At 40.2% G+C, this 16,557-nt stretch overlaps 1 protein-coding gene across 3 annotated transcripts in view; it reads right to left on the reverse strand.

The window, feature by feature from the left end:
• The window catches only part of MYO6 (myosin VI), a 117,989-nt gene that overhangs the window by 43,430 nt on the left and 58,002 nt on the right, over positions 1-16,557 (reverse strand). For all 3 annotated transcript variants that reach the window (XM_080388160.1, XM_080388161.1, XM_080388162.1), the window contains exons 10-13: positions 15,894-15,974; positions 13,094-13,274; positions 10,224-10,368; positions 325-482 (exon numbers count right to left, since the gene is read on the reverse strand). In XM_080388160.1, the coding sequence (XP_080244286.1) occupies positions 325-482; positions 10,224-10,368; positions 13,094-13,274; positions 15,894-15,974 (565 nt within the window). The remainder of the gene's footprint in view (positions 1-324; positions 483-10,223; positions 10,369-13,093; positions 13,275-15,893; positions 15,975-16,557) is intronic.

The raw sequence follows: 16,557 nt of genomic DNA on the forward strand, positions 1-16,557 counted from the left end.
GCAATTCTAAATTTTTAGACCTTCAAAAAGTGTGCCTATGTAAACATTACAGGAATCTGAAACCGTTACAAAGATGCTCAGTTTCACACTAACAAGTGTTAGTGTACCAGGTCATCAGGAGAAGCTCTAGACCTCCTTTACACTCTTGTATCTCAGGAAAGCAAGGCTTTATCTGCTTTCTTGTCATCTTCTTAAGCCCATGTAACCATCTCACCCACCACAACCAAAAAGCAAATCCTCCCACTCTCCGTTACAGAATTTATCCCTGAATCTTTGGTGGCAATAATAGACAACTAGATTTATTTTTTTTTAAAGTATACTTACCAAAACCAGCTATATCTAGAACTCCAATGAAGAAAGAAGAAGTCTCAAATGGAAAACACTGGTTTACCCTGTTCACTACGTGGTCAAACAGATGACTATAAACTGTTTTAGCCAAGGCATCACGAGCATTGTTTGCTTGTTCCACTTTCAAGGGTACTCTAAAAACCAAAAGACACAGATATTATTTTTCAGAATTCCTTACTCTGAAATACTGACATTCGATGCTAAACTTACAAAGAGCCGTTCCAATTATTGTAAATTAAGGTACAAAAGAAACCTGAGCTCTAGGCCCAGGTAAGAAACAATCTTGCCAGGTTAGACTAACCTGGAAAAACAAATAACATTCCACTATCCTCAGCAGAAGTGAGATGCAGACGTTTTCACACTCTTTTATTAGGTAATTAGAAACTATATTGGCAACTGCCAGAGAGATATTTAAAATATATACATAACCACTCCAAAAAATATTTCAACTACTAATTTATGAGCAGTCCCATTACAATAGTAAGAATCATTTAGATTGGAGAAGGCCTTTGAGATCATCAAGTCCAACCCTTAACCCAGGGCTACCAAGTCCATCACTAAACCATGTCACCAAGCACCACATCTACGCATGTTTTTTTAAATACCTCCAGGGATGGTGATTCCACCACCTCCCTGGGCAGCCTGTCCCAACGCTTGACCACCCTTTCAGGGAAAAAATTTTTCCTAATACCCAATCTCAACCTCCCTGGTGCAACTGGAGGCCGTTTCCTCTTGTCCCGTCACTTGTTACCTGGGAGAAGAGACCAACCCCCACCTGCCCACAGCCTCCTCTCAGGCAGCTGTAGAGAGCGATAAGGTCCCCCCTGAGCCTCCTTTTCTCGAGACTAAACACCCCCAGTTCGCTCAGCTGCTCCCCATAGAACTTGTGCTCCAGACCCTTCCCCAGCTCCGTTGCCCTTCTCTGGACACGCTCCAGCACCTCAATGTCTGTCTTGCAGTGAGGGGCCCAAACCTGAACCCAGGGTTCGAGGGGCGGCCTCACCAGTGCCCAGTACAGGGGGACAGTCACTGCCCTGGTCCTGCTGGCCACACTGTGTCTGACACAAGCCAGGATGCTGTTGCCCTCCTGGCCACCTGGGCACACCGATGGCTCATGTTCAGGTGGCTGTTGACCAGCACCCCCAGGTCCTTTCCCACCAGGCAGCTTTCCAGCCACTCTTCCCCAAGCCTGTAGCGCTGCGTGGGGTTGTGGTGACCCAAGTGCAGGACCCGGCACTTCTCCTTGTTGAGCCTCATGCAGTTGGCCTTGGACCATCAATCCATCCTACCCAGATCCCTCTGCAGAGCCTTCCTGCCCTCAAGCAAATTAACACTCTGCCCTGACTTGTTGTCATCTGCAAACTTTCTGAGGGTGCACCTAATCCCCTCATCCAGATCATCGACAAAAATATTAAAACTGGGGGGAACACCACTTGTGACTGGCCACCATCTGGAGGTAACTCCGTTCACCACCACTCTTTGGGCTCGGCCATCCAGCCAGCTTTTAACCCAGCACAGAGTACACCCATCCAAGCCATGAGCAGCCAGTTTCTCCAGGAGAATGCTGTGGGAGACTCTCTCAAATGCTTTGCTAAGGTCCAGATAGATAACATCCACAGCCAAAATTAAAGCCTATAGTTCAGTTTTGCTCTGATGTCTTTGTCCTTACGCTTTCATACGTGCTGTAACTAAGGCTGTAAGTTAATTGTTTACAGAAGTAAAAAAAATTAGATAAGGGATTGTGTTCTCATTAAAGTTAGATGCAATCCCAAAATAATGATTCTTTTTAAACACTGGAAGAAGGGCCTTTTAAACGTTGATAATTTATTCTTTCCCTCTTATTTATAAGCCTTTATTCCGCATTGTGACTACTTTATTACAAGTTTATATCCCAGTTTAGCAGTTAAGTAAAAATAACAAAAAAAACCTATGAGTCACAACTTCAAAGCCTATTAAATGCACGACAAAACTGGGAATATCAGACAAATAAACTACATCTTTAGCTACATATATAATAATATATAGCTAGCTATTTCATAAATTCAGTAGAACAGCGACATGCTTATCATGGCTATATCTCAAAGCACATTTAACCACCTCATTTCCTGGATAAATACATTCTTCAACACCATTGTTGGTTTTTTTAATAGGTTTCAGATCAGCAGATGAGAGTACCAAAATAAAGAACAGTTATACTGTACACAGCTGAGGAAGCACACCTGTAGAATTCTCCAGAATAAGACAATTCATACAAAAATAAAGCTTTAAGAAAGTGTTTTAAGAAACAATGAGGGAGAACTACATAAAATGCAATTTTGGCTTTATGGTATGTTTGCAATTTGCGCTTAGATCCTAATCATGTTGCCAAAGAATTCAAAAGCAAAAGTCCCACCAGCCTGGACAGAATCAGATCAGAGCAGAATCAGACTGTCAAGGATCAAAACTCCAAAGGATTTTTACATGTCAATAAAAAAAATATAAAGAGAAAAAAAATTAAACTGAAATACTGATAACCTCTTGACCAGTCAGTATCAAAATTTCATACATAGAAAGACAGCCTATAATTTAGAACAATTACAGGTACACAAAAGCTTTGCATAACACTGTACCATGACATATAGATACTTCAGATATTAAAGTCAATAAAAAGAAGAGACTTTCAGGGAAAGCATCTTTGCTAATCAAACTGATAAAATTTGCAGAGAGGAACAGGGAGAAGTAATGTCAAGATTTCTATCACACCAAGCCCTTTTCATGAAGAATACAGGATGACAGCTGTACGCTAAAGCTCTTATGCTTTTTCCAAATATCTCAATCAAGTTGGCTTATAAAATAAATCACCTCTCCCCATATAATTCCCTGTATTACTGCTTTCCATATACCTTGCCTCTCACATCCTTGGACCACCAGTGCTACAATAATAAATAACAATAATCAAGGGATAGACGCTCCAGTAAAGGTGGCGGATAACCAATTATGAAACTTCTCAAGCACACAGCAAATCTCGGTTTAAAAAAAAATCCCTCTAATCTGAACTGTTTAGTAAGCCCAATGTACAAAGTTCAAGATGTCCCCACTGCAGAACTGCCCTGTTACCCCCTCCAGATAGTCTTCTGTTCACTGGAGTACAAAGAACTGGCAGGTCAGGAAAGGAAAACTTAACACTACACAGCTGTGCTGGTTTGGGCAGGGATAGAGTTAATTTTCTTCATAGTAGCTAGTATGGAGCTATGTTTTGGATTTGTGAAAAAAACGGTGTTGATAACACACGGATGTTTTAGTTACTGCTGAGCAGTGCTTGCACAGTCAAGGCCTTCTCTGCTTCTCACACCACCCCGTAAGTGAGTAGGCTGGGGGTGCACACTAAGCTGGGAGGGGACACAGCTGGGACAGCTGACCTCGACTGGCCAAAGGGATATTCCATGCCATAGGATGTCATGCTGAGTATATAAAGCTGGGGGGAAAAGAAGGATGGGGGGACGTTCGGAGCAATGGTGTTTTATCAGCCCAAGTAACCATTGCACATGACGGAGCCCGGCTTTCCTGGAGATGGCTGAACATCTGCCTGCCGATGGAGAGTAGCGAACAAATTCCTTGTTTTGCTTTACCCATCAAACTGTCTTTATTTCAGCCCATGAGTTTCCTCACTTTTACTCTTCCGATTCTCTCCCGCATCCCACTGGGGCAGGGGGGTGAGCAAGCGGCTGTGTGGAGCTTAGTTGCCGGCTGGGGTTAAACCATGACAACAGTTACCCATACTGCATCATTTCCTTCATTTCCCAGAATTCACAAGCACCAAACTAACTCATTATTATTTTTATTTCTGTATTTTTTTCAAGGATGATACTTCTGATGCAGAAATGTGAAACTGATGGAGATCACTTTCTATTGTGACCGGTAAGTCAGGGAACCAGAGACTCTGTTCATTAAGGACAGCTGCAGCTACATTACATTAGATAGTAATTAGCTTTAACACACAATCTTATCTTCCACTAAGTATCTGCTGACTTATCTTAAGGTAATGAGTACTGACAGAAATCTTATGTTATAAATAGAAGAAAGATACCTTTACATTCCATTCTGATACGTTTAAGAGATCAGAATACTAATTCCCACGTCAGCTGCAGGCCCATTACATAATACAATAGTCTAAAATTATTTATGCATTCAAGTTCTTTTTTTTTTTTAAACAACATAGCAAACAGTCATACTTCTAGACCACATATTTATAAAATGGCCCTGTTCTTCAAAAATAACAAATTCTGCCATCATTACGTAGAATTCCAGAGGCTGTACAAAACCCTATTGTTAAATTTCATAGCATGCAGCAGAAACACATGGAAAGAAAATGTAACCCTGAAATGCATTTTGCACAGCAAAAGTATAGAATAACAAAATAATGCCGAAATTGCGCTGATCCAGTAGATACAAAAAAGCCCTATTACAGAACAAGTAACTTCTCATAGATTTGCTTTCCCTCAGGTCCTCCTTTCCTCTGGTCTGCATGCCAACAAAGGAATCTCCTTGTTCCTCCTGTTTCTTGTCTGAACAGGAAAAGAAATGTTTTCCTGCCTCCTTTTAAACATCTCCTCTCCTCCTCCATCCGTCAGCTACTTGTAAGGAACAGGGAAGAAAGGGAATTAGTTTTTCCAAATTCTAAACTATTCAGTAAGGCTGAAAATTAAAAAAAAAAAAAAACAACCACACACAACCAGAAAAAAAACCAACCTTGTTTGGTCTTCATACTGATTTCTTCAGCAAGGTTTCCAGATATCTACAGAGTCTGAGACCTAGGGGAAAGTGCTCTCATGGGCTGGACTTATCCTGTAGACAATTCCATGCAGCCCCCAGACAGTTTCCAGAACAAATAAACCGCAATTAACATATGTATAATTTGCCCATGGTTGACAATAATTAAGGGAGAGAGCAGGTGAAGAATACTCATCAGTTACTGTCATCCAATACAGTTTATTTGCTTCACAAATAAAATGGCCTGGATGAAATAATCTACCTAGTGAAAAAACTATGTAATTAAAGAATATAAGCGGTACATCTGTAATTTGAGAAATGATGAAGTTCAAAAAACTATAGGAAAATATCTTTTTAAAATACCACGGTGTTTTTCCAACAGACATTTTAGTACCGCCACCAAAAAAAAAAAAAGAACACACACACATTTTGGTAGAATACATACTCCGAAAGAATCTGAAGCTGGACTGATGTAAGTTATTTTTTTCACACTGTAAAATCATTTACTTTGTGATGACAGAGTCCTCTTTGAAAGTCTTCTTGGAAAGGCAAAAACTGATTAAGAAAGTAGTACAGTGCATTTACAGTCTAAGAGTTGTACCAGATTTTGAATACTAACACGTTATTTCTCTCTGTAAACACACTTTACATGGATGGCAAAAACATCAGCCAACTAGGTGATCATTATGCTCTTTTTAGGAGACTAACAGGGACAGATAAATGTAGTGCAGGTGTCAAGTCTCCCTGGCAGTCCTCTGCACATTAGTATTTCATAAAATTCACAGAGATAGCGCTTAGCATCACCCTCCTACTGTTCCTTGTTGGCTCCATTGCACCCAGCAGAACAAAGCCTTTGTTATACTCTAAGCACAGTGATTTCAGCTGAGCTATTTATTCCCTGTGACCTATTAGGACTCACATGATCTACTTGCACACAAAGGGACACTAAGAAAGAGAAATGAGTAGCTCTTTGGGTTGCTGGAACAAAATAAAACACTGTACTTGTCAAAACTCTGATATTAATATCAATCAAACAGTTTTTAAACTATGCTACCACAGAAAAAACTGCTTGCTATTTAGTAAGTATCTAAAGCAGTCCAGTCCATTTTCCTTCTACACCCAGTAAGTCACACAAGAAGATACTGGTGTATTTATTAGTGTATGTTTGCTTTTAGCTGCACAAGTTTAGAGAAGGCTAGAAAAGGAGGCTTAATGCATTAATTCCTTGAGATGGTGGAAGGAGTCCTCCAAATTAGTTTTTGCCATTCACCAAATAAAACACTGGGGAAAAATAAGATCTGCTGGCACAAAAACATAGCTCCTTGTGTTTGCAGGCTGTTGAAACAGTACACTGCTAACAACACCCCATGCTTGTCAGGATAAACAGGCTGAACAGAAAATCTTTACAGCCTTAATCCAAAATGAATTTGAAGCTGTAACAAAAATTGTATTTGTTCTAAGAAACCTTCCTTGGCAAGGTCACCTCAGGTGTGCTGAAAGAGAAGCAGTATATTACAACACACCTTTGCTTTAGTGCTTGATATGTCCCACCAAACGTTCTCAAAAGAAAACTAGACAGACACACTTCATGTGTACAACAGCCAAAACTAATCTGTTCACAGGGTCTGAGTCAATAGTTCCCTGAGAGCATTTCCAGTGGGGTGCCATCTGAATCTGACATTGATGCTGTTTGTTCAAACCTCTTCTACCTCTAGTTAACACTTTCACTTAAAAGGAATGCAAAAGTAAGGATCTTTTCAAAAAATGGTCTGATCATACTGAACTAAGAAAGCAGAAAATCTTGGTAATGAGATGAGCATACAAAATTATTTTCACAAATTGAAGATAGAATTGAAAAATACACAAGATAGATCTCGGTAAAGTGTGTGGTGGTAATACTTGAGAATTCAAAAACACAAAGGCAAGATGGTGAATAACCAGGTAAGCAGTGAGTCAACAGAGAAAGATCATCAGTTACAGTGGATCACAACCTGAATTAACTAAAAAAAAAAAGTGACTAACTTTCAAAACCTGCAATTCTTATACTGCCATGTGTTAATATGAGTACCGTCTGTACTACACAATATATAATTTTCTACTCTAATGTTATTCATAACACGGATGAAGGTTCTCCTGGATGAATATATCAAAGATCTTGCTGTCAATTTAGACATGGTCTGGAAGAGAGCAAATAGTAAAACTTGGAAAATACTGGCCACGGGAGGCACTTTGTCCTGCAAGACCCACATCTTCCTACATGTAAAGGTTATTATAAAGAGAACAATTCTTTTTAACTTTTCATATCAGCTGATAAGGCAGCAAGATGATAGTGACTAAGAGTCCCCAAGTTTCCAATGACTGGGGGAGGAGGCGGCAGGAAGGAAGAATTTATAATCACTTTCCACAAATGCACCATTGCATATACTACAAAGAGACCCAGATCTTGAGCTTTCAACTCAAGGCAGAATAACCCCTCCCCAGTCATTACTTACCATTTGTCACTGTATTGTAACTTTTTCCACGGTAGTCACTATGAAGTTCTAACTCTTGAACATCCTTTCTTTCAAATTACAGAAATAAGCAGGCCACCAAGAAGTCTACTTGTTTGCTCGATCTAGAAGTACACCTCAAAAGATCAGCTGTTTGGCAATAATGTATTACAGCCCACACTCATGCTAAACTTAAGACTCCTGAATAGGAGTTAATTCAGAAGAGCTTCTGCATTCCCCTAAAACCCCACAATGTTCAAGCAGCAAAGCCTGTCACTGATGGTTTATTACGCTCAATTTTTTGCCAGGAAGATCAGTTTCACCCTGGAGATCAGGAAGCGAGCACTGGAAAGTATTTCCCTAGCTATTCTCTTTTAATTTATCATTATTGGTTAGAATTAGGTAGAGATCAAGATTACTTCTCCTGCACAGAATGAACTCTTGGCCACTGGAAACCTTCATTACTCAAATCCATTACCTCCCTTGGGGACTAAAAAAGCCAATGCTCTCAAGCGCTCAAAGATCAACTTTTCACCTCATAAGTCTGACATAACCTAAGCATGCATTAACTAACACCTGCCACCTTTACTGGCCACAGTGACATACCAAGGTTAAATCAATCAGCTGTTACTTTGTTTCAGTCCACAAGTTTATGAAACGTTAACAAACACTTCATACTGTAAGATACAAATATAAATAATAGTAATAAATTTCAAAATAAATTTATCTGTCCAAAAGAAATTTCAAAAGACATAAAATAGACAAGCAACTTATAAAAAACACATTAACACAGATAATTATGGCTTTCATATATTAAACTTATGGTGTAATGTGCATAACGTTGTATTTCTGATTCACAAGAACAACTTGATTGTTTCTGTAAGTCAGTGAGAAGCACCCATGCATTCTTCCAATGAGTGAAGGTTCATTAGTTTCCTAATTAAAAGATTGATGCATTCAGCTAATTACTTTCAGTGTGCTCAGAATGGTTTAACCCAAGTTCAGTTTTCAATGGGATGTTTTCTCTAACTCCAGAAAATACAAAACACAGAAAACCAAACTTTAAAACACACAATTCAGTTGCACACATTTTAGCTAACATCCCTGACAGCTTGCATGCTAGAAGGATCCGTCTCAACAGGAGAAAACTTGTGGTGGAAGCTAGAGGTTTTTCACAAAGAAAAAGCAACTGTAGTGAAATCATCTTCATAAAACCCAGTTTCACAAGAGTCATAACTTCCACAGTATTGAGACGTTATCATTGGTACCATGTTTAGACATTTTCTTTGCAATTATTCCTTCTCCATGTGTGTACAGAAAGAAATCAGTACCCTGCTTCTGTGCCTAGGAAGTTACCTTGATAATAGCTTCTTGTCAAAATAAAAGGGACAATCACTTTTTTTTTTTTTTTTTTAATTAAGGTCACTGTTTACTTAAACAGTGATGTGTTCTCTTCCTAATAGCTACTGGGGGGGGGGGGAGGGGAAAGGATGGGACAGGATGACATGACCCAAAACCCACACCTTTCTCGAATTCATCCTGTTCCACTACTTTTCATGTTTCTGTGAAACAGTATTAACTTTGCAGTTATGAGTAAACGTTGACCAGCAACAGCAAGCAGCAGCACATTTCTGGATTACCATTTGCAGTGGTGTTTTTAAAGCTGAAACTTTATTTCAGAAGAATTAGATGTGGCAAACACAGGGATGCTGGTCACCCAGACACTGAGAAGGGTGGATATACTACCCCCTCATTAGAGCACCCCAGACCTAATTATCACAGGGCAGCAGTCTTGGGAGTACGGTGCAGCACCCATGACGAGAAAGACAAAGTATCTTCTGAAATATGTCAGGCACAGTGTTGTCATTCCTTGATACAGTGTATCTGTTAAATCTATTAGGGTATGTAAATTTCTGTGTAGGTTATGGATTTAACAAGCCAACTGCTATACTTTCTTTGGCCACACATCATACTCACTGGCATGCAACAGGTCTTATAAAATGTGATAGTGACTTATTGAAAGCTGTTCTTTTCCTGGAAAAAGGGCCATTTTGGTCAGACATTGTACAACCACCACTCTTCCAAATAAAAGTAAGAAAACTCCAGTGACCTCACAACAACGAAACAAATACGAAGCATCTAAAAATGTGCGTTTGGGTCAACTGGTTTAGAATAAAAAAGTGAAACAATAAAAACGCAAAGCCCTGTTAAAAAGCTGTAATCCCAAAATTATCACTTGCATGATGGAAAAGCATAGCACGTTGTTTCTGTTTGGAAGGGACTAACAGTGTCAGCGCGGTAGCCTTCTGCACTCAGGTCTACTTGTAGCACTGTGGGTTTGTACTTTGTAAAGCATTAAGTAAGCACTTCCAACAGCTGCACTCACGCCAACTGCGACTCAGTTCCCACTTGCAAACGGCCAAGTGGGGGGGTCTGAGGCCGGTTTTCCCCTTTCCCCCGTGGGTAAGAAGGCAAAGCCGGCGTCCGGCGGCAGAGCCCCTGGGCAGCGGGGCTCCCCCCGGCCGCGGCTCGCCGTGCCGTGCCGTGCCGTGCCGTGCCGTGCCGGGCGCCGCACTCGCTGCGGGCCCCTCCGCGAACACACCGCACCGCCCCCCCGCGGCCGCCCGCGGGACTCACTTGATGACCGTTCCTTTGGCGCCCCCTGCCGTGGTGAGCATGACGCGCGTGGTGAGGCTGCCGCGCAGGTCCTCCGTGTCCAGCCCCAGCAGCGCGGCGCAGCGCTCCAGCGCCGGCTCGCTCCGCGCCCGCAGCGCGCAGCCCCCTGCGAGCAACGCCACAGCCGTTACCGCCACGCCACAGCCGTTACCGCCCGCCCGCCCGCCCGCGCTACAGCGCTAACGGCAGCGCCGCGGCTGCCGGCTGGCGCTTCCAAGGAGAACTCCAGGTAAGAGAGCAAGCTGGTGACGATCGTGCCATGGCGACTGGAAGCAACTCAACTTTAAAAGGAACTAAAGTTTGCCTCCGGAAATTACTTCTATATTAAATGTGAAAAGTCAGTTCTCCAAAACAAGAACAACCCCCCCCCCAAAAAAAAAAAAAAAACAAAAAAAACAAAAAACCAAAAAAACCAAACCAAAAAACCAAACCACAAACAAAACCCCACCCCCCCAATAAAACCCCAACCCCCCCCCCCAAACAAAACCCAAAAAACAAACCCCCAAAAACCAAACCAAACAAAAACCCCAAGAAAACACCCCCCCACCACAAAAAAAACCCACACCAAACCCTATGGAATTACGCGTGCAATTCTGTACTTCTAGAACACTGTTCTAAATGTGGGCTGTTCGAAAGCTAACCTGCTTGTCAGTGAACGCACTATCTCACAATGCAGAAGTGCTAATACATAAAAAACTATCTGTATTGATTTAAAACCTTTCAAATTTAGATTTTCCTGTAATCCTTCAGACTTCCTTGCCATGCAACAGAAGTGCCTGGCACAGCGGATTCCTGGCACTTACACTTTGAGATAACGGTGGTACCTTTGCGCTGGTAAACAGCTGAGAGGCGTGTTCCCTGCTGCTCTGCACCAGGGCCTTAGTGCCGGAGCTTGTCCAGCCACAACAGGTTCATAAATCCCTAACTGAAATGCTCAAACACTTCAGCAAAATCTAACACTTAATTACTTATGTCAGGATTTATTTCCTGCTCTCAGTAAAATTTATTTCTACAGGCAAGTGAAGGGACCAAAAGGGCTAGTAACTAACTAGTCAAACTTTGCTTGAATTCCTTAACCCTACAATGGCACTAAGCAAACAAAACAAAGAAAAAAACAAATGGAGAAAGGAGTCCTTAAAAGAGTAAGGTTTTCATGACTTGATTTTGGAAGCTCTGAAACACCATCTGACCTGTAATAAAGAGCTTTCGTTTGGCATTTCCCATGTTTTTGGGGCAGCAACAGAACTTTCCAGGCTCTCCGGTAAGAGACATACTGCCTGAGGCAGTGCAAATGCACACCCTGTGCGTACACATACAGGTGAGCGCAGAATAAAACCTGTATTTGCAAGGCACACTTTAGAAGTATAATAACTTACTCCATAAAAAAACATGGGTTTGAATTTCAACGTTCAAGAGAAAGTAAGTTTCCTGTTGTCCTCCTTCCCTTCTCTAAACCCTGACGTTCCTCAGCATCTGTGGTTCCCCCTCTCCTTGTTCGTTTGCCTCCTGAAATTGCCTCTCCACTCACATTTGCACCTTTTTCACTCTGTCCCACCTTGTCAAGTCCCAAGGCCCAAAGAGGGCAGCTCCTGCAGCGTGCTGCCGAGCCCCACGAACCCCCTGCCCTCCTCTACCCTCATGTCTTCCTAGATTCAGTCACATTAAATCATGGTCATTTCACTCATCTTCATGAAGACAGCAGCATCATGAACTGATACTGGGGAGGTTCTGATTTGATCTGAGGGGGTGTGAGGGGGGCAACACTGGGAGGGTGGACAAAAGAAGAGAGAAAACCCCACCTTCTCTGTGACAACCCTAAGCTGCCCCGACTGAATTCAGTGTTGACCGTGCTTTGACACAGGACACATCCAGAGAGATGGGTGGGAGGTCTCCAAACAGAACGTTTGTGTGGTTCTGTGGTAATTCTGTGCTTGGGGTCAGGAGCTACTGAACCTGTAAGCCTAGTACTCATTTAATCATTCTTCAAAACACCTTTTTAAAAGTTCTTTGGTATTCCCTTCCTAACAACTTTACCAAGTTTGGCAACAGCTACACATACCTGAGCATGACTAAGAGGAACCAGTTTCACTGTATCTTGCAACTCAAGGTAAGGTTCTACAGAAATATCCTTTCTACTATAGTTACATTTGTGGTACATCCTGATCAAGAGTTTCTTCAGTCCTTCAGGAATATATGAACAGCAGTTCTCAACTTAAGAGAGGCTGATTTCGGTAGTAAGGCAAGAACAACTGTTCCCAAAATACTCATTCCCCTTCCTCAGCCTTCCTGCACATTCTGCTATATAGTCCCAGCCACGCTCATACCAACTCATCCTGTGAGTGACATCTTGAAATTAGGAAGTTTACAATTACCTGTAGTTTTGCTGTAACTTCCCCCCCCCCCTCGCCTCTCAAAATACTAACACGATGGTGTTTTTGGAAGCCAAAGGACATAACACCTTTCCCTACAGATGGAGTTGCTGATTTCAAGATGTTTTCATGACATTAGCAAGAAGTTGGACTTTTAAAAAACATTATTAAAATACAAGTACAATTTTGAGTCACAAAATGTCTCTTTTCTTCATATCAAACCTTGCACTGAACAATTTCTTGAACAATTTCAGTGAGAGCCTATTTGCTTTCAGAGCCTATAAAGAAGTACAACTTTAAAAGAAATAGGCAAACCTGACTTCAAAATGCGGTGAATTAAGACTGAATTACCCTTGAACACAAGGCAGCTTTCTAAAGCACTAATCCACATGGAAAGGAATCATTTACAATCAAGAGGCATTTTCAGTATTTTTACAGAAAACAATTTATGTTTCATCTAACCTGAACTGCTCCCAGCTTCCTCAAAATCAATATTTCCAAGGTGAAGGACACCAGCCACTACTCTAAAAAGATCGAGTTTTTCTGCATCATCCAGTCCAATCTTTTTCATTGCTGTGCACATTCTGTTGAAATCTCCATGATCATCTAAGAGTGGATCCTTCAAGGAACCCGCTTTGAGATACTATAAAACAACAAGAGAAACACAAAATTCAGAAGATTATTTTAAAGTAAATGTAAGCGATTATTTCCAGTCAAGAATAAACCATAACAAAAAGCGTAAAAAAGCATGCCAAACTAAGTAGAAAGAGATGAGAGCTCTTCATACAATACAGGCTTTGCAAAAACCCTAATTTAGTTTAATTTCTTGATACTTCAAAGCATGATCTTCAGCTTCAAAGCAAACTTCAAACTGTCTTCAGAAAGCAGAAGTTGGAGGATGTGACAGCTAAGGACGGGAATATAGAGGAGTGAGCAGTGGAAAGGAAGAATATGGCTAAGGGAGCTGTCGAAGCAGTTACGTATGAGGAGTGCTTCTAGCCCCCAGCAGCTGATAGAAGATTGAGGTACTTGTAACAGCATGGCAGAAAGTCTGAGAGGCCACGGGAAAGGAGTATCGGACAAATCAGAACTGGAAGAGTAACTGCTGTCCTAAGCAGACTTATTTAGAGAAATATGCTTGTTAACGTTTGCTGGTGATTAAGAAACAGCAAAGTTGTTTGCAGTGTTCTATGGGTTAGAAGAATAGCAGTTACGTTTTAAAATACCAGTTTAACATTTAAATACATCAAAGGCCATTTTAACTATTAATGGGTTTAAATAGTAGATAGCAACACACTGCATGCAATCAAGAGACTAACTGAACATGCACAGACTGAGCTACATTTTTAGTTACTTTGTTTTCAGCTAAGAACAATGAAATAAATAGAAGCCTTGTTAATGTCAAATAAGCTAAAGTGATTTTTATCAAAACAAAACACCACATGCATCTGAAAAATTCACTTCACACAACATTTAGACACATCAGTAAAATTAAACTACATCTTAATGATGTAAAATGATCACCTCATCTTCCTGATAAGGAAAACACAAAAATAGTTTAAGTATTAATTGACTATTCCAGCTACTTTTATTCAAATAAACAATATCTTTCATAAAATGACAGAGCAAATACTAACATTTCTTTTAAAAAACGTGAACAATGCAATACATTTCCTGTTTAAGTGGCTAGGCTAGGTTTAAATATCATTGAAATTTGATCTTTTATTCAGCCTTCAAATTGACATGGCTGTAACATGCAGGTATTGTGGCACCAAATGTTCCACTACTTAATGTCTAATACACATTTTCAGAATTATTCTCTCAGTATGTTTTAGACAAACACTTATTTCAAATTAAGTCCTGTAGAGGACATGTTTTATGACAGAACACCTGCCTGCAAATAACATCAATAACAAGATTGCTCAGGTTCATCTTCCAATAGCAAGAATAAGTGAATGTTGATACTTCCTACCTACATAAAACGCCAATTTCACCACAAGTCTTCATTTAAGGCAGATCAGGGAAACTGAGGCAAAAAGTCCCAACCATCTATCTCCTAGCCTGTATGTTTGGCAAGAATTAAGTATCTACCAGCTCTCTGCCTCCTAGTAATATCAAATCAGCATTTGTGCATCGCACTTTACACCACCCCTGATTATAGAAAACAGCCTACATTCAAGCAAAAGAAATTGCAATTACGTGCTCAAGTGTTTACAACGTACAAACACTAGAAATCCAGGAGCAGCCTTTACAATGCTGACCTGAGCAAGGGAAGTACCTGTATTGTCTCTCACAGCTAGGCACGAGCTACGTAACAAGCTTAAGCACAAGTTCTTAAAGGCAAAAGATATGGCATGGTCACTGGGGGAGAGAAGCTCTTGAGTAAAGATACCTTTGTACTTTTCCCATGTGCATGCAGCCTGCTCTGCTACTGAGTCCCAAGTACGGATTTGATTAAGATTTGAAACATCTTCCAGCTATGCAAGTAAGAAGTTCATACTTTGGGTACAAATAGATGAAAATTGTAGTAGTTTAGAAGTTTAATGAAGTGTTTAAACAACTTCCTATTCACATATATTATTAATTGGGACCAAATTCTTTAGTGTCCTCATGTGAACAAGCTCAAAGGCTTAAATGCTACAAATTCTAGTAATTCTAATTTTAAAAAATATAAATGGAGATGGAGCAAGAGGAAAAAAATGTTTTGAAGTTCCACGCTTTCTTCCAGGAATCGCCATGCTCTGCCATAAGAGTTCATAGCAAGGGGACAACAAAAAACAATAGAAAACACAGTGTACTGAGGAGGGGGATATACTTGTGCTGGAATTGAGGTTGCACTAATGTTTTATAAAACAGTTTGGAGCATCACTTCAAAAATCCAGACAGTAAAAATGGCTCTGGAAAAAACTACTGCTCCTGACCTGTTCCTAGCACTAGTAAGATTAAAAAAAAAAAAAAAATCAAAAAGATTTTTGTTTTCCACAGAAGAAACGCTGCATCATTAAGTGTTATATTATTAAAAGAATGAAAAGGAAACAACTTTATATACTGTTCTACTTGGGATTTTAAAATTTATGTTAAAATGTCTTTCTAAGACTGTACTCCGAAACCAGAGTTCCGAATGCACCAGCTTTGACAGAACCCATTCAGACCTATAAAGATGTGTAAAATGAACATTTCATTCCACACTGTAAAACTGCATCAACATTCAACTCCATCTGCATTAATTAATAATATAAAGGAAACAACAATACCAACATACCTCAGGACTCTTGCGGTTTTGCAAAATCTGCTTGTCTGTTTCTTTGTTAGCAAAGTACCTGGTACAGCCTCGATTTAAATACTGTAACAATAAAAAAGTGGAAATTCATACTTAAAGACAGAACGAAGGAAAACTTATGTTTTTATTTAAGGCTTCCTCTACATAGGTTTATTTAATCGTGTGATACCAGCAACATGGCAGGTATTCAGAATCAATGTCTTGAAAACATACTTATCTACAGAATTACAGAAGTGCAACAGTAACAAACTTCTATTGAAAGCTACTCAATTTTGACAACTAAAATACTTTTTGACACAGTGGGATATTCATTTTGTTAAGTTCCATGAAGTTTTCTTAATGTTTGACTCTCCTAAACTTACTAATGGAGTTTGGAATTACAAAAAAGACAATCATAATTAGGAATCAAGAAAATAAGTTTTCTGTCCTATGCATAATACTGAACTTTACTCTTTTTTCCTCACCAGCGAAATATTTCTACAGCTAATAAGACACATAGTGTATTAAAAAGCTTGAAGAGTATTAAAAGCTTATAAACATGGTACAAGCAGAAGCCCAAGACAGAATCTGGCTTCTGATATCCATCTCGTGTTGTATGGTAAAAGGAATAGACCAGGCTTTCAGATAATGACTGACACTTCCAGCA

Source organism: Falco punctatus (assembly GCF_963210335.1).
Source record: "Falco punctatus genome assembly, chromosome: 5".
NCBI lineage: Eukaryota > Metazoa > Chordata > Aves > Falconiformes > Falconidae > Falco > Falco punctatus.